The sequence below is a fragment of the Protopterus annectens genome, chromosome 10.part0, assembly GCF_019279795.1.
Source record: "Protopterus annectens isolate FY-2018-M chromosome 10.part0, PAN1.0, whole genome shotgun sequence".
NCBI lineage: Eukaryota > Metazoa > Chordata > Ceratodontiformes > Protopteridae > Protopterus > Protopterus annectens.
This window is the reverse complement of record NC_056744.1, coordinates 869,061,834-869,089,142: the sequence shown is the minus strand read 5'-3', so window position 1 is coordinate 869,089,142 and position 27,309 is coordinate 869,061,834. Positions and strand designations below refer to the sequence as shown.

At 39.7% G+C, this 27,309-nt stretch overlaps 1 protein-coding gene across 5 annotated transcripts in view; it reads right to left on the bottom strand.

The window, feature by feature from the left end:
• BTBD8 (BTB domain containing 8) overlaps nucleotides 1-27,309 on the bottom strand; it is a 1,983,533-nt gene that overhangs the window by 549,586 nt on the left and 1,406,638 nt on the right. For all 5 annotated transcript variants that reach the window (XM_044085661.1, XM_044085663.1, XM_044085662.1 and 2 more), the window contains one exon: nucleotides 7,887-8,016. In XM_044085661.1, the coding sequence (XP_043941596.1) occupies nucleotides 7,887-8,016 (130 nt within the window). The remainder of the gene's footprint in view (nucleotides 1-7,886; nucleotides 8,017-27,309) is intronic.

Sequence of the window (27,309 nt, the reverse complement as noted above, 5' to 3'; positions counted from 1 at the left end):
TCCCTCAGGACAGGAAATTTGCTAAATATTTCCTTTTCCTTAGCAAAGATTTGAAATGCATCAAAACTTGGATGACCGATAATTACATGAAGCTTGAAATTATTCAAGACAGTGGCCATCCCAGACAATTTAAAGAATTCCAACTGTCCACCTTTTAAACTTGTGTTATTTATGGTGGAGATGAACTGAAATTCATGGATATGGTGAAAAATCTTGGCATGGTACTGATCAGCAGACTGGCACTTGGTTTTACCATGCCATCCTGTTTCCATTTAAGGACTCCCTTACCACAATAACCTTTTGTCCTAGACCCATGCACTGTGTGGTCCATTCCCCAGACCTAGACTACCAGCAACTATGGACCTGCATGTTTTTTTTTTTCCCTACATTTTGCAAGTGGTTGCACTCCCATCTCTGTGCTCTCTTAATACACTCTGCCACTGCCCCAACTCCTTTACAAACCTTAGGACATAGCTAACCTTTGTCCCACTTTGTTTTCCACTCTCTCCATCTGTCTCTTTAGACTCATTAAAAGGGACACAAAGTTATGATTCTCAAAAAAATGAAAGTATATTTTCATTTTCATGAGACGAATTCTGGAAGTTAAGTCTGTGGATTTTAAGGGCAATTTCCAGTTAGCATTGTGAATTTAATTATAATTTTGCAGTACTTCTTTCTATATGTATGCAAAACTGAAGTAGATTAAAGGTATAGAACATCCAATAAACCATGCTGACAGTATTATAAGTGGCAAATGCAATAAATAAGAGTTAGAGTTCATGAGTGCTCTGGCCTAAAATGCCAAATTCCATGAAAATCCTATATTTTTTTAAATTGTCAGATAGTCCACATTTGGGACTTATATGGTATTTTCTGGACAAAATGAAAATTCAGTGTCCCTGCTCATAAAACAACACAACAAAAACTTTTTTCTTCACTATGGTTGCTCTGGTCTCTTCCTGCGTTGATCATTCCAATTTCCAGTAATAAAATCTACTGTTTGTGAACTTAGCCCTCCTTAAGCTGGGCTCCCTTTATATGAAAGGGATCGAGGTCCCCTAATGTTCTACCAGGATTTTGTATTCCTGTTCCCTGGGATGGTGAACTTACAAAGAGTACAGCTGAAACATCTGGTTCTTTTTATTTTTCCTATCAAACATCATGCTTCTGGAATCTCCTGCCCTCAATGAGTAAAGGAGTCCCCAACTCTAGCTTGTTTGAAAAGATCCCCAAAAAATCATCTTTTTACACTCCCACAAATCTTCCTCAAGTTTAGAAGTTTTTTAATGATTACCTATTTATTAATTATGAGCACTGTGCATTTGTACAATCATCTGATTTCTACTTTTATTTGTATTGTACCTGATTAAGAGCACCTTAATCAACCAGAAACTAACCTAAGGCTATATTTACTAACATTCATGATCCACTTTCTAAGATGTTGGACACAGCTCCAAATTAATTCATCATGGCTTCACAGTACTTAAAGCACTGCCATAGTCAAAAAAACTTTTCAAAACACTCTTTCAACAGCAGATTTCAAAACTTTTTAGCAACTGGAGGAGAGGTTGTGGGTGCTCAGATTCATGGTATTTAGTCTCCTCTCTACTTCAATGACTACTTAACGGGTCAGTTACCTGCTTTCTGCTGATGAACACTACCAGGAAATTCTGTCACCATTTCCACAATCTCCTTTATTACTGAAATATCCCTATTATTTGCTAAAATATGGAGAAGCTACATTCACCAACTATATGTCACGTAACTGTGCAGTAAGAAAAACTGCCAAAAACGTTCACACTGCTAGGATCAAGATGTTTTAGTGCCATGTGCTTCACAAGTTTTCTTTGTGTCATCATTATTGTAGTTAAGTTTATAGATCCTACATTATCTGGTCTCCACAGTGCTGCATATATTTGCTCAGTGAAGAAATAGCTCTGTTTCAGTCCCTCCAAACACTGTTTACAGTGGCAAAAAAGGACAACCAGTGCTGCTGACATGTTCAATTTCTTTCCAATTTCAGTATTGACAGTCCTCCTTATATTGCTCCTGGTATTTTAATGCAATCACTAAACCCTTCCCCTACTTTGTGTCTCTCTGTACACATATTCCTTCCTTTTATGCATTGCTGTCCCATAATATACTGCTTTAAAACATTTAACTAAACTTTAAATCTCCTAAGTGCCTGGGCTACTGTCCCTCCCACCTGTGCTTTTAAATCCAATTCTGCCATTGTCTTTGCTTGTTCTATTACCTCAATCATCCATGATTCACTGAACTTCCCAAAGAAAGTGTTTTTGCTCTTTCTTTTCAGTCTTTTCTCCTTTTTATTTTCTCATACCTAAATTTACTTTGTAGAGGTCACCCTTGGTTACTGTCTACATTAGAGTATGAAGTTTCTTCTTAAAAGCTAGGTGAAAAGACTAATAACTGTATACCTTACAGCTGCAACTTGTTTACAACACCTCAGTGAAGAGACAAGTACTCTTATACGCTTCTTTCTTAGCTAGTAGTGACAGTACTATTATTCAGTGCTTAGAATTTCAAAACATTACATTTTGTTTCAGAATTCTATGGGCATTCATAGTACTAGGCTATCGGCCCTAGGGCCTATACAAGCCTAGGCATAACAATTCCTTGGATATTTCTTTCCACAATATTTATTTCCCTGGACCCCTGTCGAGCAGGGCGACTGACATGATCCCCAGGGTGAATTTCCTATCTCCCATCCAATCATCAAGGTTCCTTTTGAAGAGGGCCAAGGAGGCGCTCTGCTTGACATGTATGGGCAAGTCTATTCCAGAGTATGGGGAGTCTCTGGGTCAGGAACCTATCCCTCCAGCATGTTTTGGTCATTGTGATGACAAGGTTTAGATCCCTGGAGCGTGTGGCTCTGAGGGATTGGGATTTCTTTAAGTGGAGCATGTCCAACAGCTCAGGGTTTGACATAACCTTGTATGTTAAGTAGAGATCGCCTCTGAGTAGATGATATGCAACAGAGTATAGCTGGAGCTTTTTTTTTTAGACGGTTAGCATATGGCATCTGCTTTAGGCCTGTGATTCTTTTAGTGAGGTATTTCTACGGCCTTTCCAGCTGTTGCAGATGTCGTGTGAGGTACATACCAAACGGGACGTTATACTCTATAATGCGGATGAGTACAGTGAGACAATGACCTCCTTTTTTCTTGATGAAAAGCCCTTAGTGATGAGGTGTGCCACACAGGATTTCCTGACTATTCTGGCGATGTGGTTATCGAAGGTGAGACCACTGTCCACCTGTGTCCCTAAGTCTCTCATCACACTTTCAATGTTTAGTGTAGTGCCACTTATGTGGTAATTCATGGTTACATGTTGTTTCTTGGCATTAAGCTTGAGCCCATGGCTCTGGCACCAGGCATCTGTTTCTGTAAGGCCCTTTTGTAGAATATCCACATCATTTGGGGATTCAATAATGGCTCCCAGTTTGCAGTCATCTGCGAACTTTGTTAGCCACAGTCTCTTAGTGTTGGCCTGTACTTCAGAGAAGTAGATGCCAAACAAAAGTGGTCCCATGACTGAACCCTGAGGTACGCCACTTGTCTGGAGCTGGATTTGGAGCTGGCTACTTTTACAGTCTGGGTTCTGTCAGTAAGCCAGTTGGCAACCGATCAAGTGACGTAGGGATTTATGCCCAGCTTAGTAAGTTTATCGATGATTCCAGAGTGGGGGATGGTGTTGAAGGCCTTGGCGAGGTCCAGATAAGCTGTGTGGACCGCCTTACCCTCATCCACAGCTGTGGAGACTGATTTAAAGAAGTCAATCAGGTTCAGGAGACAGGATCGGCCTTTCACAAAGCCAAACTGGGTGGGGTCCAGTGTTTGAAGGTTGCCAATGTCTTTGTTTACAAGTTCCATGATAATGCGTTCCATGCCCTTGCAGATCATTCTTCTTATTCTTGAACTGAACCAACTCAGATGTACGTATGATGGAGTTTAATGGTGTCAGCAGCAAATCATCTTGTGTGGGAGGGCCGAGAGGTGAAAACTACATATACTGAAACATCAGACCATATCTGCACCTAGCTTTGAAGTTGTGGAACTGAATAGCTTGTCCACCTCAAAACATAAAATTGCTAGCAAAAGAAGAGCACAAATGTGTACTGAAGTGGATTCAGTGCAGCTGCCTCCTACCTTGTTTCCATATTTTTCTTTTGTCCAAAATGCTCAGCCTTTGCGACACATTCTGACAACTCATTTTTCCTGTCTAATACCTTCTCTGGAAAGAACTATTTCCTACTGTTAAAAATGAATGGTGTAACCCCAAGGATACACTGTATTATTTATCATCCTGGTGCTTGTCTCAGCTCTTTTTAAGGGAAAAAGTCAAGCTCCTTAAGTCTCTCATCATGTCACTCCTTCTGTCCTCTTCTCTAGCCTAGCTGTTTTTTTTTTTTTTTCTGAACTGTTTATATAATGCTGAGAAAGAGTCTTTCATTCAAAGTTTTAAGAATATTAAGTGGTATTCCAGCTGTGGTCTTGCAACGGCCTGAAAGAGCAGCATGATCACCTTACATAACAGACTTTTGTGTATATATCCTAACATTTATTATGCCCTTGCTATAGCCCTATAAAAATCACAGTCAATGGCTCATGCTTTCATTTAATATCTAAATTCTTCTCTTGTTCTAGGTTTTTGAGATGACCTCCCCCAAAAGTTCATGTTGCACCTCTGGGTTATCATTTCCCAAAGCAGCATCTCCAAATTGTTGTCATTTGAAGGGAGATTTTCTAGGCCCTGTATGAGGTCAGACAAAAGCTTTAAAAAGGTGAACCTTCAATGATTCACCTTTTCCTCATACAACAGTCTCTCACTACCACTTTTTGCTCCCTGACCTCTACGACATACTCACAAACCTTGAGAGTTTGCTACCTACTTCTTCTACTTCAATTTCTTGAAGAAGCCTATGATGGGGACTGAATCAAAAGCTCTGATTAATTCCAGACAGATGACATACACAAAGTTTCCATTAGCCACTTCTACAGTACACCTGCAAATGCACTAGATCAATTAGTCCGACAATATCTTCCTAATATGAAACTACACTGGGCGTTCTCTGTGCAGGCTGTTCCAGGAACTTCACCAAGAGCCTTGACTTCAGATCACCTCCATTATTCTGATTATAACTGATATTAGACTCAATAGCCACCAGTCCCTTTTGTGTGTGTGTGTGGGGGGGGGGGATACCTCTGCATACCTAAATGTGAGGGGTAAGGCTCCTCACACCTTTTTATATATACAGAACAAATCCATAGTCAACGATGAACAAAGAAGAAATGTACAATAAAGCACAGAGTATTCATGTACAAACAACTGCTCTGTACTATGTACATGTAACACCTCAATGAGACTTGCTACAATAATCAGTAACATCAGGCAAATATAATTGGGGAGTTGCAGACTGACCAAATTGCTCAATCAACAGTAGGGAAGCACACCCATAAAAATCTTCTAAACAGTTTCCCTTCATGCAAAGTTAAACATTTGTTATTACAGAGCAACATTTTCAAGGAACTAGAACAAAACTGCAACTACCAATGGAAATGCATTTTTAAAGTCAGACACTTGTATTCACAGACATAGTATGGATGTACATAAAATACATCTTGCTCGCTGTCTCTTGTACACCGTCACAGTCTACCTCCGAATCTTGAAAACAGAATGGAGTATGGAGTAGTGCACACTGACATACTGAGAACATCCTACTTTCTTGGATGGCACACAAGACAGCCTAGTCCATCACTGAGCAGTATGTAACCTTGTGATCAGGATGGAGAACGAAGTGCAGTATAGCACAACCTTACCACAGACTGCATGGGAAAACAGCACGTTGAGAGTAACAGTACTGTACTAAGTACATACCTCTCATCCTATTAGTACAAGAAATCTGGACAAAGGCAGAAAAAACGGTGCGACAAAGGCCCAAAAATAGGGACAGACTTTAAATACTGTTCCTGTAAACTTGAAAGTTGATAAAATAACAGGCTTTGCATTAGTATGTGTTTTCTAAAGGGTACAAGGTCTGTAAATCAAATGTCTACCATTATGTAATGATTTCAGTTCAAAATGACTTGCCCAAAAAACACTCATTTTATGAAGAATGGATCAAAAATATGAAGCAAATATCTGGACATTCTGGGAAAATCTCAACAGTTGAGAGGCATGACTAAGAAGATACAGTATGTACAAATTTCTTACTCCATTATGTCATTTTTATGACTCACAACAAGGTTTGTTATGCCAATCTATGGCATACCAAACCTGCTCAACAGCACAGTGTTTATGATCAGTTACGTTTTCTCTCATAACATTCTGTGACAGGTTGTGAGCCCATGGCTCCTGGCCTCCTGAGTTTCTGATGTACAATGTTCCTACAAAGACAGCTAGTGAAGTAACTGAAACAGGCATATCAGGGACCTGCCTGAATTTAACTCCACTGTGATAGCAGCATGCAACTGCAAAAAGGTGACACAGGCTTCACCAAGGGTACGCTGCTAATGCATCCTGACGCCACCCTAACCCCTTGACACAGATGGAACTTGGAATATACTTACCATTCTGCTTTTTGCCAGGAGGCTTCACTATACAGCAGGTCATATTTCTGTTCCTATAGGATGGAGAAAAAAATCACTGACCCCCCCCAGTTCTCCAGCTCCCTACTCCCATTCCTGTCTCTAGGTGCCAATGGCATGGTCTGATGCCTTTCCCCTGTGCCAGCAGTACAGTACTTAATATTTCCTCACACGTTTTCACATATAAATGTATAACTCAGGCTAAAGTGCATACCGTAACATTTTTTTACATACAAACAAATATACACAATATTTAGGCCAAAGAGTTTGGTTCGGATTTTACACTGCACTTAGGTTAAGTTTTACATCATAAACAAATGAAATGCCTAGCTGCATGACAGGCAAGCAATTAAGTAATAATGCTTTAGTGTTGCTTCTGTAAATGTTAACCACATTAATAGTGGAAAAAAAAAAAAAAAACTATCAGGTACCTTAATGTGCTGCTTTTTTTTTTTCTGTCTCAAGTAACTTCACCACTTCAGCAGCAGCATTCAGCTTTACACCCGTGGAACAGTAAAACAAAGAAAACAATTCGACTGAAAGGCCATTCTTCAATTGCTGACATGAAATCTAGCTGCTACAGCTCAGGGACTACTGTACTACTGGGGGAAGGGAAGGGGAGGGATGTTGCAGCAGTGCATCTGCGCACACTGAAGTACACTCATACACACAAGATCATCCGACTTCTAGTATAAAAACAAAATCAAAAGCCAAATCATATACACTGTAAATGTTTAAAAGAACATGAGATGGGTGAAATAGTTAAAAATAGTATTGGATATGTAAAACCATACTGTCTTAATTCATGTTAGAATGTGACTTGTATAATTCTACTACCACAGTTCTGCACATCCAGTCTTAAAATAAAATTATCAGGTGTTACCACAAATAAAATAATACAGAGTTTGATCACATCACTAACCTTTTTTAGGTTCCAAATTAAACATTTTAAGATTTGCACAGTAAATTAAAGTCTTCTTTAGGCAATGTAAAATATTTTCTTTAAATCTGTTTCAAACATCAGTAGAACATAACTATATTGCTCTATCCATGGCAGTATATATATTCTGACTGTTCGCTACAACATGTACCCATTAAACACAAGTTTGTCTATACTGGTCATAATGTATTGTGCCCTAATTATCAGCAATAATGTCTATACCCATGTTTTCTCACCAATGGGACTGAAACAAAACAAAATTGACACAGCCAAGTGATTTCAAAATAAAGCTATACTATAAGGCAAAGTATTTACAATAATGTAAATATGAAACATACCTGCTTGTATTTTTTCTCTGTCATCTGGGTTCATTAGCTTCCAGCCTTCAGTATGACGGACAGCGTAAAAAGACTGGACCAGGAAGAGCCAGAGTTTATCATGCAGAGCCTGGATCTCACACGTAAAACCCTGTATTCAAGTAACAAATCAGCAGCTGCTGAATGCCATGTTGTCATGACAACCAATCATTATTCCTTTCAGAACCCACTTACTCCCTAAGCTAAATCAATGATGTCATCAGCTGGACTGTAAGATCATCTGCACAGCATTGTTTACAAAGATAGAGCAGCACAATACCCATACTTCAAAACATTCCACTCCCTCTAAAGAGCAAGTATCATCTTAAAATGCCATATGCATTCATATTTTTTCCATCTTTTACAGCCATCAGCACTTACCTACAGTATTGTATAAGCAGTAGTATATATACTCTAGGGTATAGTTTTGCCTCCATCATACCATTTGTCTCGCTCTTTCCTTTTAAAAAGCATGTGTATCCTACTGTTTTGCTAAAAGAAATTACAGGCCGTTTCTCCAGCTTACAGAATAATACATGCAGTAATTGTCATGAAATTCCCATTTTGAAATGAGTAAAAAACTGAAAATCTAGACATATTAAATGTACATTCTGGACTAAACAAATGTCAATGATTTTTTTTTAATATGACCCTCATTATGTAGCCAAGCATACACATACATTGTTCCTACTATTAATTCTTCAGCCTCTTGAAAAAAGCTGGGCATCTGAAGCTCAAAATTAACCTGTAGATTATTTCATCACTGCTATTTTCATATGCACTATGTGCACAAATACATACACAGTATGTGCCAACATTGATAAATGAAAGCACCTGCAAATAAGTGTGCATGTGTGTGTAAGAGACAAAGTCTGTGAAACAGCTGCTTACACTCATACTAGTACAACAAATGGGCTTCCTAACCATCAATGTTTACTGTAAATCCTTACACAAATACACTCTGCGATTTTTTAAAAAAACAGTTTATGTTAACATTATTTCAACCAGGTTCTTTATCAGAATTTAACTTTGCCATAATGCTTCTTTTTGCTCCAACTCTGTTTTAAAATCTCCCTTTGGTATGTACAAGTGTGGTAGTTGTAGTGTGTGTAGGTATATTTTAGAAGGGCCATTTATTAATTTGACACATTTACCGCACACTATTTGAGTACCGGGTCATTTTAATTGTAAAGACAAATGGTTAGTTTATATAGGAGTTTGTTCCTATTGTACTGCCTTTTACATAGGGATGACTACGTGAACATTATGTGTAAGAATTAGGGAACATTACTACAATATAAAAAAAAAAAGATATTAAGAACGCTTTTTACAAGCATACTTTAAAATGTCCCCACTACAAAGTTTTTGTTCTCAGTCTTGGAACATGGGGTTTATGATTTGAGGGGTGGAGATGTTAACATAAAATGTTTTTTAAAAAATCAGTGTGTAGTTGTGTAAGTAATACACTCAAGTTTTAACAGTGCATGTTTTTAATAAATAGTGATGTCATAAATTGGAAAATGTTTTTTATTGGTTAACTGAAGTATTTAAACCTTGTGTGTTGATGGATTTTTGTTTCTGATTTTTCTGATAAAGTCTTGGACGAAAACAGAAAATAAATGACAGTTTATGCTAAATATAGTTGGCCCTTGCTTTTTGGTTGTTTTTTCAGTTATTTTTCTAATTGTAGAATTTTGTTCTTTTCATAAATGTTGATGCAAGTCCCTTAACCTTTTCTTTTCTATAACCTTGTTCATGCAGATAATTAGTGCAATCCCCCCTCACCCACTTTTACACTATTCTCTAGATTTTACATATTTTAGTATGGGTCTCTGGCAGTGCACTGGTGCAGAGATTAGCGCTGTCTCACAGCTCCAGGTTCTTCAGTTAGATTCCTGGCAGGGGTGCCTTCTGTGTGGATGTCCTCCCTGCATTTGTATGAGCTTCATCCAGGTGCTCCAGTTTCCTCCTACATTCCAAAGACATGCTTCTGGAACATTTCACCCTGGGCTTCCACTGAAAATGGGCTCTGTCCAAATCAGACTTTCCCAGTAAACAAATAAACAACATATTTAGCTCTTGAGCTTATTGTCTTCTTGCACTCGTTCCTAAATCTTCCACAACTAGCATACCCTATTTCCTCTACTATAACCCCCCCATTTTTTTTAACTATTCCCTCTTTGACAGCTGCTACTTGTCATACTCACATAGATGCCTAGTCAATGGTAAATCTGGAATCGCTATATTTCAAATATTGTTTGTACTCACAAAGCTTCCGTCATAATCTCTTTGTATATCTTTCTCTCACTAAATATACTTTGGAACTTTACTCTTCGGACATCCACTTTGCAGGATAATGCCACTTTCACAATGAATTGATAAATTGCAAAATACTATGAAACATATTTTTATCTAGACACAGTAATTCTAGGTAGCACAGATCTATGGTTAGGGACACCAGGGCACCGAACCTAAGTCAATCTTTACTACAATTCCTGCAATGCAGTAAAATGGCAAAAAGTTCACACTGTTTCTACCCTGCATAAGGTACCCATTGTCCACTTGGGTGCTGACTGGCTTTCACACTAGAGACCTGGTTACAACATAACCTCACTTTCAATATTTGCTCTAATGCATTTTCAGTCTTTTTTTTTAATCTTTTTGGGGTTCTGCATTGGGAATTGCCACATTTCATTAGGAAGTCTTTTTATCCCTATTCTCTCCAGCAAGCATTTATCTACTTGTGCACTGGATCCATTCTTTGCACAATCATGATTGTTATGGTATGGCTTGAGGTTTTAGGTCAAGTCCTTTACCAGATGGTCACAGCCTCATTTGTGGATGGAGTCTTCCTCTTACTTCAAACGTTGCTTGGGGGGGCTTGGCTGGTCTAATACTCAAAAAGCTGGGCTAGGACATGACAATTTAGATAACTGTTATGCAATGGCAAACCCTACCATTACTGGAAAAATCTGAGGAAGTACTCTATCAGCAGCTTTAATCCTACCTGCAAGATAACATCTACGATTCTTTGCTGTCTGGCTTCAGAGTTGTGCATAGTACTGAGAAGGCTCTAACTGGAGAGTTTGATGATCTCCCTACAGACTGAGGAAGTCTGTTGTATCATCAGGGACCAGAGAAAAGTACAGTTTTGTACTTACCATAAATGTAGATGTTCGAGTGTACACCCTGCTGCAGTCATCACACTTGGGTTATCCTGTCGTCAGGCGGTCCCGCAGTCGGCCGGAATTCCAAAGTCTTGGTCCGGCGTCGGTTGCTGTTGCTTCTTCCCTGACGTCAGTCCGCCAGGGGTATATATATTGCAACCGACGCCATTTTCTTCAGTTTTTCTTGCCCCAGATGTCAGGTGCCCCCAAAAAGTTGGTCAGTAATTAGTACCAAATCGAGTAAATTTTGCACAAACACAAAATCCCTCCAGCTATAAGCAAATACATCAGGAAGGTATTGTAGAGATTTTAGCCAGTTAGTTCAGAGGGGATGGAGGGAGGGTAACCTGGACTGCAGCAGGGTGTACACTCGAACATCTACATTTATGGTAGGTACAAAACTATACTATGTTCATCGTGTTACCCTGCTGCAGTCATTACACTTGGGTTGAATCCCAAAGCTAAGGATGGGTGGAGGAATCGTAGAGGGTTGGAGGAGGCTATCAGGCCCTGCAGAACTGCAGTGGTGAAGCCTGCCCTAGTCTTAAAGTGGTAAGTGATAGTGTTTGGTACAGGTGTGTACTGAACTCCAAGTTGCAGCTTCCAAAATCTCCTTGGTTGGAACCACCCTGAGAAAAGCTGTAGATGTAGCTGTTGCCCTGGTAGAGTGGGGCCTAATGGTCGCAGGAACTGGTTTTCCATGATGGGTATAGCAGAAACATATGCAATGTCCTATCCATTTGGAAATGATTTGTTTTGAAATAGCCTTCCATTGTGAAGCTGTAGCATAGTATACAAAGAGCTGGTCAGATTTTCTGAAAGCCTTAGTTTTGTCCAAGTAGTAACGAAGTTGCCTGTGAATGTCCAAGGAATGCAGGAGTCTCTCACCTTTGTTCTGTGGATTTGGGAAGAAGGTGGGTAAGTGGATGGTTTGATTTAAAGCCACACTGGAAACCACCTTAGGCATACAGGAAGGATTAGCTCGTAGAGAAACTCTGTCTTGATGAAAAATGAGGAAAGGTTCCACTGCCATTAGTGCCTGCAGCTCTAAGACTCTTCTAGCTGAAGTTATTGCTAGCAGCAGGGCAGTCTTCCATGATGGGAACTGAAGATCTGCAGAAAAAGCTGGTTCAAAGGGAGGTAGCGTTAGTTTTTCCAGAACAAAATTGAGGTCCCATGTTGGCGTAGGTGCTTTCCTGGGGGGGGGGGGGTCTAATGTTTTTTGCCCCTCTGAGGAACTGCCTCAGAAGTGGATGCGAAAATGAGGATGGATCTGTGTTGTAGTGGGCTGAAATAGCTGAAGCATGGATTTTAATGGAGGAGAAGGAAAGTCCTTTGTGCAACATCTCAGTTAAGTACTGTAGAATGTGAGGCATGTGAGGCTGAAATGTGTCTTGGCCTTTAGCTTGGTTCCAGGCACAAAACCTTTTCCATTTGTCCGAATAAGCCTTCCTGGTGCTTGGCCTCCTAGCTTCCAGAATAACATCCATAACTGCTTAGGAAAGAAGAGCTGGCTGGATGCTTAGGTGATTTTCCATGCAGCCAGATTTAAGGTTTTGAGTTGGCTGTGAAGAATCTGATTGTTTTGTTGTGTGAGCAAATGGGTAATTTGTGGTAAGATCCAAGGTGGGCTGTGGGCCATATTTCTCAATAGTGGGTACCAGTGCTGGCGTGGCCAGTCTGGGGCTATGAGAATCAGTCGTGGTCTCTCCTTTTTGACTTTCAGAAGCACCTTTGTGAGGAGAGGCAATGGAGGGAAGGCATATGCTGTCAGGTTTTTCCAATTGAAAGAGAGTGCGTCTACTTTCCAAGCTTGATGGTGAAGTGTCCTTGTACAAAATTTTGTTATTTGATAGTTTTGAGGACTGGCAAACAGGTCTATGTCTGGAAGGCCCCATTTTTGAGTTATTGTAAATACTTGTGGATCTAGTTTCCACTCGTGGGGATCCATGATGTTTCTGCTGAGGTCGTCTGCCAATGTGTTCTTTCCTGGCAGGAATTGAGCTTGTAACTGAACTTGGTAAGCCAGAGCTGTGTTCCATAAGATCATTGCTTGCCTGCATAGAGGGTAGGAGTGAGTACCCCCTTGTTTGTTTATGTACCACATTACTGTGGTGTTGTCCGTCTTTATTGTAAGTTGTCCTGGATGTAATAGATTCTTGAAGGCTGTCAGAGCTTTCTGTACAGCTAGCATTTCTTTTTGATTGATGTGCAGATTCCTTTGATCTGCAGTCCATTTGCCTTGAACGCACTTGTCCTGCCATGTGTGCCCCCCAGGCATAGTCTGATGCATCTGTTGTGATAGTTTGCCTGGCTGGGGGCAAGGTGAAAGGCTGACCCTTGTTGAGGTGACATGCCTGTGACCACCATAGAAACTCCTGTTGTAGGCAGGGAATGATAGATATCATTGTGTCCAAGCTGTGGCTCTGTTGAGACCATATGCTTTTTAGGTACCACTGTAATTTCCTCATATGCAGCTTTGCAAATGGTATTAGTAGTATGCAAGATGCCATGAAGCCCAAAGCCTGCAGAATTTTTCTTGCAGTTAATTGGGTCTTTGTTGCCATTGTTTTGAAATATTGAGTCAGCTGTAGTTGCTTGTCTGGCGTCAGATAAGCCTTCTGGGCCATTGTGTTCAAGCTGGCACCCAGGAATGTCATATTTTGTGAGGGTACTAGTTTTGACTTCTTTTCGTTTACTGTGTACCCCAGGCAGTTTAGAAGATGTTTTACAAAAGCCAGATGATGTAAGAGAATGTCCTTGCTTTCTGCTTGGATGAGGCAGTCGTCCAGGTATGGGTACATTTGAATTCCTCTTTGTCTTCAGTATGCAATTACTGGTGCCAGGTATTTTGTGAAGACTCTGGGCGCAGTAAATAAGCCAAAGGGCAGTGCAGAGAATTGGTAATGGGTTGAACCTGCAATGAAACGGAGGTATCTTCTGCAACTTAGTCTGATAGGTACATGCAGGTATGCCTCCTTGAGGTCCAACATTACTAGCCATGCCTCCTTGCCCAACATGGGAAGAAGCTGCTGTAGTCTTAGCATCTTGAATTTGGGTACTTGTAAGAATGTGTTTAAAATTGAAAGGTCCAGTATAGGTCTCCAGGCATTGTCCTTTCTGGGCACTAGAAAGAGTCTTGAGTAAAATCCTTGACCTTGCTCTCGAGTAGGTACCAGTTGAATGGCTCTCATGTCCATGAGAGCTGTAATTTGCTTTTGTGCCTCTGACCATTGATTTTGTGGCAGGTTTGGCATTCCTCTTTTCATTGGCAAGGTGTGAAAATGGAATCTGTATCCTCGTAAAATTATGTCTAGGACCCATTTGTCCTTTGTGACAATGTGCCAGTTGTCGGAAAAAAATGCGAGTTTTCCTCCCAAGGGAGCTGTCAAGAGAGAGTTGCTTGGCCGGATGAGGTGCAAGTCATTGAGTTTGCCTCATGGTAGATTGGGACCTGTCTTCTCCTCCCTTCTATGTTGTAGTGCCCCATTGGCGAGGTTTGTACTGGGCTTGTGGTTGTCCTCTGCCTCTTGGGCGTCTGTATTTACCCCTCTGTGGTCTGTCAGCAGCTGGAAAGGACCAATTTTTTGTTGGCCAGTTTCTGCTGAAATGAGGGGGCTGTACCTGTAGGAAATTTTTGACTGTCTGCATAGATTTTGCCTTACCCTCCATTTTCTTTAAGACTTCTTCTGCTTTAGCTCCAAAAAGAACATCCTGCTGTAAGGGAGCATCTAGAAGCTTTGCTTTAACATGATCAGGCAGAGTTTGTTCCTTTAACCAAGCATGCCTACGTATAACAGACCCAGTGACAGCTGCTCTGCAGGAGGCCTCCAGAGAATCAAACCCACATTGTAAGGTGCGTTTGCCCACCTGTTCAGTTGCATGCAACAGATCCCGCATTTCTTTCAATTCAGACTGTTGAGGGAAGAGTGGTGATTCTTTGCTTTAACTGAGAGATTAGAAATTGCTGATATTTAAGCATGTGAAATTGGCAATTTAGTGCCCTCAAAGCTAGAGTGGCTGAGGTGTAAACCTTTTTCCCCCACCTGTCTAGCGCTCTGGAATCCCTTTCAGAGGGTACAGGATTTTTAGCCACAGAAGCCTTAGCCCCTCTGGGACCTTGGGAGATTGTCTCTGGGTCAGCAACAGGACTTTTGTATAGAAATTTGTGGGAATCAGGCACTCTGTAGTATCTGTCAGGCTTGGCCAGAGCAGGAGGTAGAGAGTCTGGGTTCAAAATGGATTCTAAGTAAACATCATCCACAATGTCTAACACGGATGGGATGGCAAGTGGTCTGTGCTGGGGGAGTAAAAGAAACTCTCTGAGCCTTTTCTTCGAGTCAGAGTAGTCCTGACCTTCCCAGTGGAAATGTTCCCTCATAGTGTGTAAAGTTTCCCCAAAGGAGTAGTCTTCTGGAGGAGAAGCTGAGGGAATGGAATCCTCAGCATCAGAATCTTCATAAGGGGAGAAGGAGTAATCTTGGTCTTCAGAGGAGGCTGAAGAAATGGACACTTGTTCAGAGGATGCATAATCTTCCTCTTGTCTAGGCCTTTTGTCAGGAGGAGGCTGGGAACCCCTGATTAAAGAAATCAAATCTTCAGCCATTTTGAGCATCTGTTTCTTAGGCATTGGGCCTTGAACAGGGGACTGAAGTGCAGTCCTTTTAGATTTAATAGGAGTCTTCATCTTAGGAAACGTTTTAATGGTGAGCAATGTCAGTCTGAAGACGCCTTCAGAAACCGATGGAGTTTCTGCAGCACCGACATCTTTATCAGCAATGTCTTCAGTAGGGCCTGAACAAAATGGTTGCGTCGGCCTGATACATTCCGCTAAAAGTTCCGAAGCGGTCTCAGGTTCCAGATCTGCGGTAGTCAGGGGTTGCGTCGGAGCCTCACTGAGGACCGGAGGACCAGAGACCAGACCAGCCGAGGCCTCGGGATCTGGCTTAGGCCTAGGCTGTCTGTCCTTACCCTTGCATTTTTTGTGCACGCTGGTAGTCAGTTGCTCCGACGGCATACTGTAATTAAATTTTCTACCAAAGTAGTGTTGTGCAAAATCAAAGCGTCTTTTAATAGTACGTTTATTAAACCTAGCACAAAAACGACAACTAGTGATGTCGTGGTCTGGGCCTAGGCAAGGTATGCAATAAGAATGGAAATCCTTATGAGGTATTTGCTTCCCACAAGAAATACAATTGTTAACTTTTTCTGACATCGGTCTGAGGCAAGAAAAGTTTCCCCAATGGGGTACTTAGCTTTATAGAAGACTTCGGTCTGAAATTCAAATTAGAAAATCTCAGGAGTTGGCCGACCGGCACTTGCGAACTGCTTCTGCTTCGGGCACCATGCGGCAAGAAAGACTGAAGAAAATGGCGTCGGTTGAAATATATATACCCGTGGCGCACTGACGTCAGGGAAGAAGCGACAGCAACCGACGCCGGACCAAGACTTTGGAATTCTGGCCAACTGCGGGACCGCCTGACGACAGGATAACCCAAGTGTGATGACTGCAGCAGGGTAACACGATGAACATCTGAAACCACACTCTTCTTGACTACCATAAGGCAAAGAGAATAAGTTTTCTTCTTTCTTCCTTGAACTTTGTGTTGAGATGTGGAATCAGCAGGACCCCCACAGTAAACTGCTTCCACTGTATGCGAATGAAAGCAAATGCACCAAGGATCGGGAAATCCCAAACTGTCTTTTCTGAAATGCTGAAAACACTAAGTGTTTTTTTTTTTTTTCCTGCAAGTCATAAGCTCCCTTGCAACCTACGAACTTGTGTATATCAACTCCACAGTCACATCAACTCAAAGAAGGGGGAGATTCCCCCAAAAAGGGAATCACCTCCAGCACAACTCACCAACAAAAAGTTGAACACCTCCAGCACAACTTGATCACCAGAGAGTTGAACCTCAGGCTGTTGAAGCGAGAGTATTCAATCTTCATCCACCAGTACAGTAACGCATGAAAATACTCATCTAATTGTTACACTCGACAGCTTATTCAGCTTCCAACTCACTTTCCCATCCTAAAAATAATATGAATACAATCCTTAAATTACCTTCCTTACTTCTCTAACACTCATAACTTACTTAACATCTTAAACAGAAAGGTACTCTCCATGGGGCCAACCCAATGCCCACTACTCTATCGCATAACAACTGCACATGTAAGCATATAACATTCCCCTCTAATACAAAAAACTACAACAAAGTCTGCATTTATACCTCATCATCACAAATCAAATCTGCATTGCTCATCTCCACCTTTGTAGCGATACTCATCCAAATCCCAGTCCTACTACAATCACCTCACACTGCTTTCAAAATCATTCCTCCCACTCCCTCAAATAGGTCACAAGTTATTCACAGCTATGTTCTTGGATCAACTACAATAAACTTGATACTCTCACAATCACAGAATCTTGGCTCAAACCAGCCATCTCTGATGAAACCATTACACCACCTCGCGCCTTGTTAGAATGAAAAAAAAAGGCAAGTGGAATCCTAACACTTTATGCAGTCAACAAACATCTTACATCTAGTCCAGAAAGACAAAAAACTCCCTGTAACTTACCTAAGTACCCTACTAAAATATAATTGGCATCCTATAAAAACCTTCCTCTATATGATGTTATTTTTCTTAACACTTTCAAACCATTCTGAACTCCACAGCCCCCATATACAAAAAAAGTAAACAAAGCTCTTTGGTGGTTCTTAAAAATCAAGTAACTGGTGAAGCAGAGACAAAGCATGGAAGCTAATCAACTCTCCAGCATCCTTTCAAAATTACAGAGATCTTAGGAACATGACCAAAATACAGTATGCAATGAAAAGAAAACACTACCACAACCTATTATACATAAACATCTAATAATCCTAAAAACTTCCAAGTCTCCATCAATAAAGGTAAAAAAACAGGCAACCCCATCTGTGATGGTACAAATATGAATTTCTTTGTCCAGGCTATGAACTCTTTACTCACAGCAAAATGCAACTGTAATTCACTTTCAGATAAACTCCAACCAGAAGCTATAACCTCTAATAAAGTCCTTGTATATACTTAAATAACAGTTTCACTTTCTTCCCTACCCAATTTCTCAGGCCAAGACTGTTCTCAAAAAACTACACTTGCACCTGACCAGCTCCCTCAGAATATCTCGGCAAAATACAATTCATTAGCTTATCCCACAGCCATCCTTTATCAATAGATCCATTGCAGAGGAATATGTCCCCTTAATTTGAAAACAAAACAAAACAAAAAGAAAAGAAACATACATCATCCCTATTCATAAAGATGGTCAAGATTACTCCACAGGGAACCACAGACCCATAGCTGTTCTATCCCACTCTCCAAAATATTAGAAAAAAAATGTATCCATAAACTGCTACTACACCACATGACTACCAACAATCTCCTCTCCCCTATACAACACAGTTTTAGACCAGGCCACATTATAGGCACAGCCTTCCAGTCATTCCTTAATACAGTATACACCCATCAAGAATAACAGTCACTACCTGCTTCTATATTCCTAGATCTCCCTAAAGCCTTTGACACCATATCTCAAACTACTGCTTACTAAACTATCCACTTTTGTAACTTCACTCCTCAACAAGAACATGGGTCACCAGTTACCATTCAGACAATCAATAACTCTGGAAAGACACCCGCTCTACTTTCTTACACAACAACTTAGGAGTCCCACAATGTTCAACTCTTGGGCCCCCTTCTCTTCAGTATCTTCATAAATGACCTAAATAAAGCAAATAAAATGAATTGTTATACAATACACTGAGGATTCCACACTTATAACCCATGCCTACATCACTGAACAGCATAACTCAGAGCTGTCACTCACCTAGAAGACTGATTAAAAACAGCGTAGCTAATACGAAATGCTAAAAAATTATATTTGCCAGCAAGAACTCATCCACAAATTAGAAACCCACAACAATCATCTCCAACACTTCCACTCTTGAGGAGGCAGACAACATCAAGCTCTTAGGAATTACTGACAAACAATTAACTTTCAACCATCATTTCAACTATGCTGTAACCAAAATCTCAGTGTGCTATATTGAAAAAAAGAATTTTTAACTCCCGAGGCTCAACTCCAAATTGCCCAATCTATTCTACTCCCTACCCTAATGTATGCCTCCTGTATTCAACCCAATCTAAAGAAAGTTTCCTTCAATAAGCTTTCAACTACCTACAACAAAATTGCTAAATTCACTACTAGTCTCTCACAAAGACATCACTGGAATTGCAATAGCGACAGCCAAGCAATACCCTGGAGAATGCACAACTCAAAGTTGTATTTACCATTTTAAATAGTCCCAGCAAATGTGTAAATCAATAAGTTAATCACACCCTACACCTCTAAAAGAGCATTTAGATCTATGAAGCTAAACATCTTGTAATTCCTCTTCCGAAAAATCACCTAGGGAGCTCCTTATATGTAATACATTTCAGAACTCTGGAACTCTCTTCAACTAACAAATGCAAACTACAATTTCAACACAACCTAAAAATAATCCTTACTTCTATAAGGCACTGCCACTCTACTAATATATGAACATAGCTCAATTTCATATATCCCTTATTCCCCCATACCATCACATTCTTACCCCATTTGGATACTAACCCCCTTCAACTATCCAAAATCTCCTTTTGCCCATCTGTACTAAATATAATCTTTCTCCCAGCTTTATCTTTTCCCCATTAGACTCATCTCCTATATTCCCCTAACTTCCTTTTGCCTTCTAATCATACTACCCACTACTCCCACGTTTTCTTTTCTTTCCCTTTTCTACATTAAAGTCACTATTTCCCCTCCACTATATTACTTATCTACCTTAAACACTACTGCACCCTGCTTACATTTATTGTACTTTATAGTGCCCAAACTCACACTCTTCTCTACATTTTCCCCTCCTGCTTACCTGCGATTTCATACTAACTGCTTTTCTTACTTTCCTTCACCAAAACTACAATGTTTTAAATGCTTAACATTCTCAATTTAAACCCACTCCATCCTTTGCTTCTTTTGCCCTTTTTACCAAAGTATCCTCCTTACCTCTCTCTCATTTAGGTATATTCTACCACTTCCTACAAATAATATAGGAGGAACATATAATGTGTGTGTATGTGTATGTATATATATATATATATATATATATATATATATATATATATATATATATATATATATATATATACACACACACACACACACACATTATATGTTCCTCCTTCTTTCTTTGAAAATCTGTTTTACTACTCTTTGAAGGCTAATGCATGTGCACTGGCATTTGATATTTTTTTTAACAATAAATTGTAATTAGAAAATGTAAGTACTGGGCTTTGATTGGATTTTCTATAAATGCTGACATATCTAATATTCTTCTGGAATTTTTCACACTAGGACTCTGCTGAAAATGCGTTTTAGATTCAGACTATCTCAGTAAACAAAAGGAACATACAAAATAAAATAAATCCAATATCTGGAAAGATGCACAATCATTTTCCTTATCACAAGATGAAAAACATCTATTAGGAACTTACCATACTGCAATGGAGCAGAAGAATGTGGTGAAAACTAAGTGGCAAACAGAATTGTATTTGAATTGCCCCATTTCTGGAAGATTTAATTTAGGCACAGTCTTTCAATTTATAGCTCCAAAAGACAGATGGAACAGCAGCCTAACAAATCCGTGACCAAGTTCTCCTCTGCCTCCTCTGTGTGCGTTAACTCAAACAATGGCCTACTGTTAGATATTCATTATCTCTATGCAAAGGAAAACTGAAAACCTCCTTGGCTGCTTGCCTAATTAAAAAGCATAAGATAGACTGGTTTCCTGACTAGGACTGGCAGCAGCAGAAGACAGCTCAAGTCCTGATGATATGTAGGAATCACAGTTTCAGGTGGCCAAAGTGGAGTTCCTTCTCCAGAGAAAACCATGTTCCTTAAAGTGAAGCATTTGATTGTCAGGTCCTGTGGCAGTTTCAGCTGCAAGAATGGAACATTCACCTGGAGTGGAAGGCAGTGATGTCTTATGTGCCCATCATTCCTGGGCTTAATGACATGAATCTAATGCAAGAAGTTCACTGACTGTATGGTGTCTCTAAAACCACTGATACCTGCCACACCAACAAATGCACTTGTGTATGAAACTGACACTATGATCACTGAGGCAACCATTAATTCCAAAGTTACTATGGAGTCTAAAGCTTGGTCTTTGTGCTGTGGCATCATCCAGGCTTTCTAATTTCATTAATTCCTGAGTGACCAGAAATGACTGGTACTAGTGTGTGCCCAGTACTGTATTTATAAAGGCAGTCCCTACAGATAGGATCAGACAGGAATTGTCCAATTCTATTTTCAACTGCAGGAACTGCAATCACAAGAGTGGCCACTGTAAAAACACTACCAGGGAGTCTCTTGACAGAGCCACAAGACAGTCATCCTGGTGGAGGAAAATATACACCTTTTTTCCAATAAACATCTTTATTAAATTATCACTTATGACATAGGCAATCTTACATTTATTATATAAATGAAAAACAAGCAACGTTGACACCACTTTAGCTGCAAACATTATATATCACAGACACCACTGAAACAACTATAGCTGCAAACATTATACATCACTTATAATCTATCCAGTCATTGTCAATTAAGCATTATATGGCTAATTCAAATCCTGCCTGTTAAACCTCGTTCCTTCTCTGCATATATTGTTCCCACTTTTTCCTATCTAGTTTGCTCCTTCCCTTTTCTAAAGATCCCAATTCTAGTTGTTTTATCTCTGTTACTATATTTACAACTTCTAGTAAAGTTGGTCTACACTGATTTCCATTTTCTAGTAATTGCTTTTTTGGCAGCCACCATAATTAGACTCAGCAAGGTTTTACTATGTCCAGGCAATTCTGATTCTGTATCATAGCTCAAAAAATCATCTCCCCAGTCAATCCAATCCACTCACCCAGAATCTCCAATAGAGTGGTCCCACAGGGAATCCCTAAAGTCTGCCAGCTCATTACACTCACAAAAAATGTTCCCAGCCACCTCTTTCTTGCCCATCACACCTCCAATATTTGCTATCCACATGAGGAAAAATTATTTGGAGTCTGCTTAGGGTATAAAAACAACAGTGTAAACACTTCCAGACAAAGATCCTAAATCTCCTAGACTTTATTGCATATTTGGGAGATATGCATATTTCTCCCCATTGTCTCTTTGTGAATTGTTTATCCAATCTCTCTTCCCAATCCTTTCTAAGCTCCTCTGATCGATTCTTATAATTATCATGCAATATTTTATATGCTTTACTAATTATTCCTTTTTAATGGCAGCTTCTGTTCTACATTCTATTAAAAACTCTGCCAGTGCTGGTCTTTCATTTCAGACCCCCCCCCCATTTCTTTCTCTTTGCCTATACTCTGACATCAACCCTTGATAGGGAAGCCAATCTCTAACCCGCAGAATGAATAAATTCCTGGCTTCTTCCCATTCTATTACCTTTCCCTTTCTAGTTATTTGCTCCTAATACCTTGGTTCCTTTGCCAGTTCTCTCCAATAAATTCCAGCCCTCTCTTGCCTATTATCTGTATCCCTAATTGCAGTCATCCCTATGGCAGAATCTCTTTTCTCCATTCTCATGCTTGTTTAGTTCTTAGAATACTCCGTGGTATTTTATGAAAATAATACTCTGTATGATTTCTGTTGTTCTCCTTAACAGTTTGCATCCAAAATCCCAATCTCTTCTTATTTCTTGAGATTCCCCCTGTATCATCATCATTCCTTTCCACTTTGAATTATAGTTTTCTGCTTGTGGTATGTATAAGAGCCTTAACTGTGTTGCTCTAAAATTCCCCCTCAAACTGGGTAATCTTAGTCTGCATTGTTCTATTGGAAGAAACAGCGTATCCCACTTGACTCTTGTTGTCTTCCCTTTCCAGATAAAAATCCTTCAACTCATTTTTTAATTGCTTTCCACAGCTTCTCCTCTGATTGATAAAAATATGCCTAACTCGTGTATAATACTAAAGGGACTAAACATTTTAATTCCTTGTATTTTAGTATCCATATCAATATAACAAAGTTTCCAGTTTCTCAATTTTTGTATTATCTTCTATTTAGTCTTTTTCCACATATCCTTAGCTGCCACAACAGAGTCATTTGTAAGCCATATGCCTACATACTTCATTTTATCATGTCTCCATAAATATGGATATTGTTGAACCAATTTGTATGTGGGTACATAATTTACCACTATTGCCTTTGTTTTAGCTTCATTAATTTTGTATCCCGAGAAGCTTTGAAAAGGTCTTAAAATGTTCGACAACACAGTAATGTCCCTTTATGGTTCTGACATGTACAAAATAATATCATCTGCAAACAGAGCCAGCTTTTCCTGACTACCATACCAAGTATATCCTTGAATTTCTGAGTCCCCAATTTTCTTTTTCAATGGTTCTAAATATAATGCAAACAACAAAGGGGAAAGCGGACAACCCTGTCTGGTTCATCTACTTCAGCATAACGTAGAAGAAAGGACCCCACCCACTTCAATTTTCGCCTCCGATCCCTCACATATACTACTATCAACCTTATAATTGTATCGGGGAAAGCAAATGCTTCCATTGTCCTGCTCATGAAGTCCCAGGCTACTCTGTCAAATGCTTTCTCTGCATCAAGACCCGCCAATAAAAATGGTATTTTCTTACATTCGGCTTCCCTCTGGATCATTAATGTTCTGTTAATATCGTCTAATTTTACCTCCCCCTCCACAAAACCACACTGATCCATACCTATCAATTTTGGAATCACTTTTGCCATTCTTTTAGCCATTATAAACATAAACACTTCATAATCATGGTTTATTATTGGAATGGGCCTGTATGAAGCTGGATCCAATGGATCTTTACCCTCTTTAGGCATTACCGTTACCGCCGCATTCTTCCAGGATGCTGGTACTTCTCCTCTTAAAATACTGTTAAACAAAACCTTCCAGATCTTAATCAGTTTTTTCCCTCCTTCCACTGTAATACCATCTATTCCTGGGGACTTTCCTGTAGACTGATTACACACAGCCATTTTTTTTTATTTCTTCTCTTCCTATCCTGTTAGTAATTGAGCCTTAACTAACGCTAACCTTGGCATATTTAATTCTTCCATAAACATTTCCATTTGTACCTTTTGAGGAAAATATTCACCTTGGTCCAACCCTGGGCATTGAGTAAAACCCAAACAGTATCAAACTGCACTGGAAGTGATATCCACTGAAAGCAATGCAGTCCAACTACTGATATGCCAAAAGGTATACATCACATCCAGCAATATCATCCCAGTGCACTGTGGAAGTAAGGGCCTATTCTTCGGGACACTTACTATCTGGAACCAAACATGAAAGATGTGTTCATAACTGTGGTCCAGGATGGGATTGAAACATTCTGTTCTTGTCAGAACCAGGAAGAGTAGAATTCTTATTCCCACTCTGAGTGAAGAAAAAAGTGGTCATGGCCTCTCTTCACAAAAGGATCCCAGGTCTGTCTAAAGAGCTCTTAGAGAATATTTGGTCTTTCAGCAGAACATTTTCTGAGAATAAATAGTGCAGTTGTGTAAGTAAACTTACCATAATGTTATACATTCTACAAGATTTATATTGCAGTAGCCTAAGCTATTTGGGTTACATCTTGCCAAAGATATGACCAAAAAGCCAGATTTACAAATCTTTAGGGCTCCTTCCTTGTGCTCTAACTGTTCAGAGCACCATATAAAAGGCAGTTAAAGTGACAAAAACTTAAAAGCTTTCTTGCCCCAAGAAGGCAGTCAATAGTGCTGATAGGAAAAAAAAAGGCTAGGAGTATTGAGGGGGGGGGGGGAGTAACTGTATACACAAGGGTGTATATGCATATGTATTTACACACACACACACACAGTTCAGTATCACTTGACTGAATGTACTTTAAACAGACCACAAATATTTGAAAAAAAAAAGACTAAAAGTACATTTGACTGAAAACCGTAGAAGTTTACAGATAACATTTATGGTGCTGTTTTAGATCACTGGAGTTGGTAGGGAAGCAACTCTAGCAGATTTTGTATGGATTGGAAATGCTGAGGTCATGTTGCATCTCCCAGATCTGAAGATGTTTCTGTTTGTGCATAAGCTCGGGTCCACTGTGTGGTGTTTTTTTTTCTTTTCTTCATGGGTGTGTGACCATGCAGTTAAAAGTTTTCAAGGTGGCCAGATTATGTAAAACCCCTTTCAAAAACTGCTCGACTTGGGGACAAGAAGATGGGGGCAGTGTTAAAGGGCAGAGAAACAGAAACGGCTGACAGATTAATCTTGATCTCTTCCGCCTCTTCAGCTTCATTCGTCTCTTCTGTCCAGTGCCCTTGCCCATTGTGGTGTCTACTTGCTCCTCCCAGGAAAAAACAGTCAACTGGGGCCTGAGGGGATCTAAAAGGTGCCCTGGGGTGGTGGTGTCAGCAACGGCTTCTGCTGTTGTGGGATATTTTTTTATGAGCTATCATTCCCACCCCTCCACTGCATTCAGCATTACCATCCTAGGGCTACTCCCCTCTATGGACCACACCTCCCCCTCAAGGAGTGCCGTCGATAAACTCCCTCTTCCCTGGATGGGCACACCCATTTCTTCCCGCCAGTGCCTCAGATGTTAGAGGCACTAATTGAACCAAGGTCACCTGGGACATAATTAGTTAGGGCTTTATCCCTCTATGATACTCCGCTGGCTCACTGACAGATGAATGTTAATAGAAGAATACAAAAGGACAGAGGGCAATAACTCGCACAAATAAGATTCATTGGTACCTGTGGTTTAAAAGGGTCTTGGCACTGTAGATGGTGCTATCTAGAAAGTCTTTCCAACTTGGATGTAAATGATTTCCTACTAACAGTTTTTTTAGCCTTCCTCAGCACCTGCTGCATGTCCCCCCATAAATGTGCTGAAAAGGTACCAAAATGTCTAGAAGATTTAGGATTTTTGCCTGGAAGGGTTTGATAGATACTTTTATACCCCAAGCAGAGTCCAAAGAATTTTTCCTCAGGTAGATGGCAAATGTTGGAGGTGTGATGGGAAGGAAAGAGGTAACCAGGAATATATGTTTTGGCAATGTAATGAGTTGGTAGACTTTAAAAATTCCCAACAAAGTACACTGCCAGAAATACTGGGCAAGCAAATGAGTTTAACTAAGGAAATGATTTTTTTTTAACTGGACACAGGATCTGAATTGCCTAGACATAGTAAGGCCTTGTTAAGTTTAAATCGTGTGGCTGCCAAAAAAAAAAAAAAAAAAAACAGGACAGGCAACCATAGTAAAGCAGAGTATTGTACAAGCAATACACACATCCAAGAAAAAGCGAGCTCAGTGACGCTAAAAAACTTTTACTGAAACAACAAAGCTTTCGGATTAAAAAAATCCTTCCTCAGCGTATTTTAAAAAAACAAATGAACAACATTTCATTAAATAAAAAAACTCATGTAGTCACAAGATACAGCCAACCAATCATAGCACACCATTAATTTAACACCAATTAGTATTAAAAGAAACAATGTATAAGAGTAAAAGCAAGAAGATAAATACAGAAATACATAAAAGAAAATGTAAAACCTCATTAAAATGCATATGCATATAAAAAGCACTATTTCAATGTCCACTTACACTTAAGAACAGGTTTAATACTGTCTTATTTACTCCAGGAGCGTGATCTGCTTGCAAACCAATTATCCAGTCATACTCCCTCAGCTCTAGCCAAAAAAATCTAAACCAGCTATAACTGAAGTAGTGAATATTGTAACAGAGATAAAAGAACAAGAAGTGACATCTTAAAAAAAAAAAAGTAAGCGTTACTTAAATAGAAAAAAATGGAAATTGTGGGAACAATACAAACAGAAAAATGTTTTGGATGAGGAATGAGGTTTAAGAGATGGCAGGAATCAAATTTATGTAATGTTGCTTACCTTGTATGATAAGTAACAATAAATGTGGATTATAAAGTTTAAAAATGTGAACTTGTTAATATGGATTGATTATTTTTACATAAATGTAAGTTTACCTATATCACAAGTAGTAATTCAATCAAGGTGTTTTAAAAAAGGGTAACCTCGTTCAGACCTGGAAGAGCTATTGGTTGGTTGATGAGTGATGGAAAGAGGTCTATCTGTGGTGTGCCCCACTGATGATTTATTGTCTCAAAGACCTG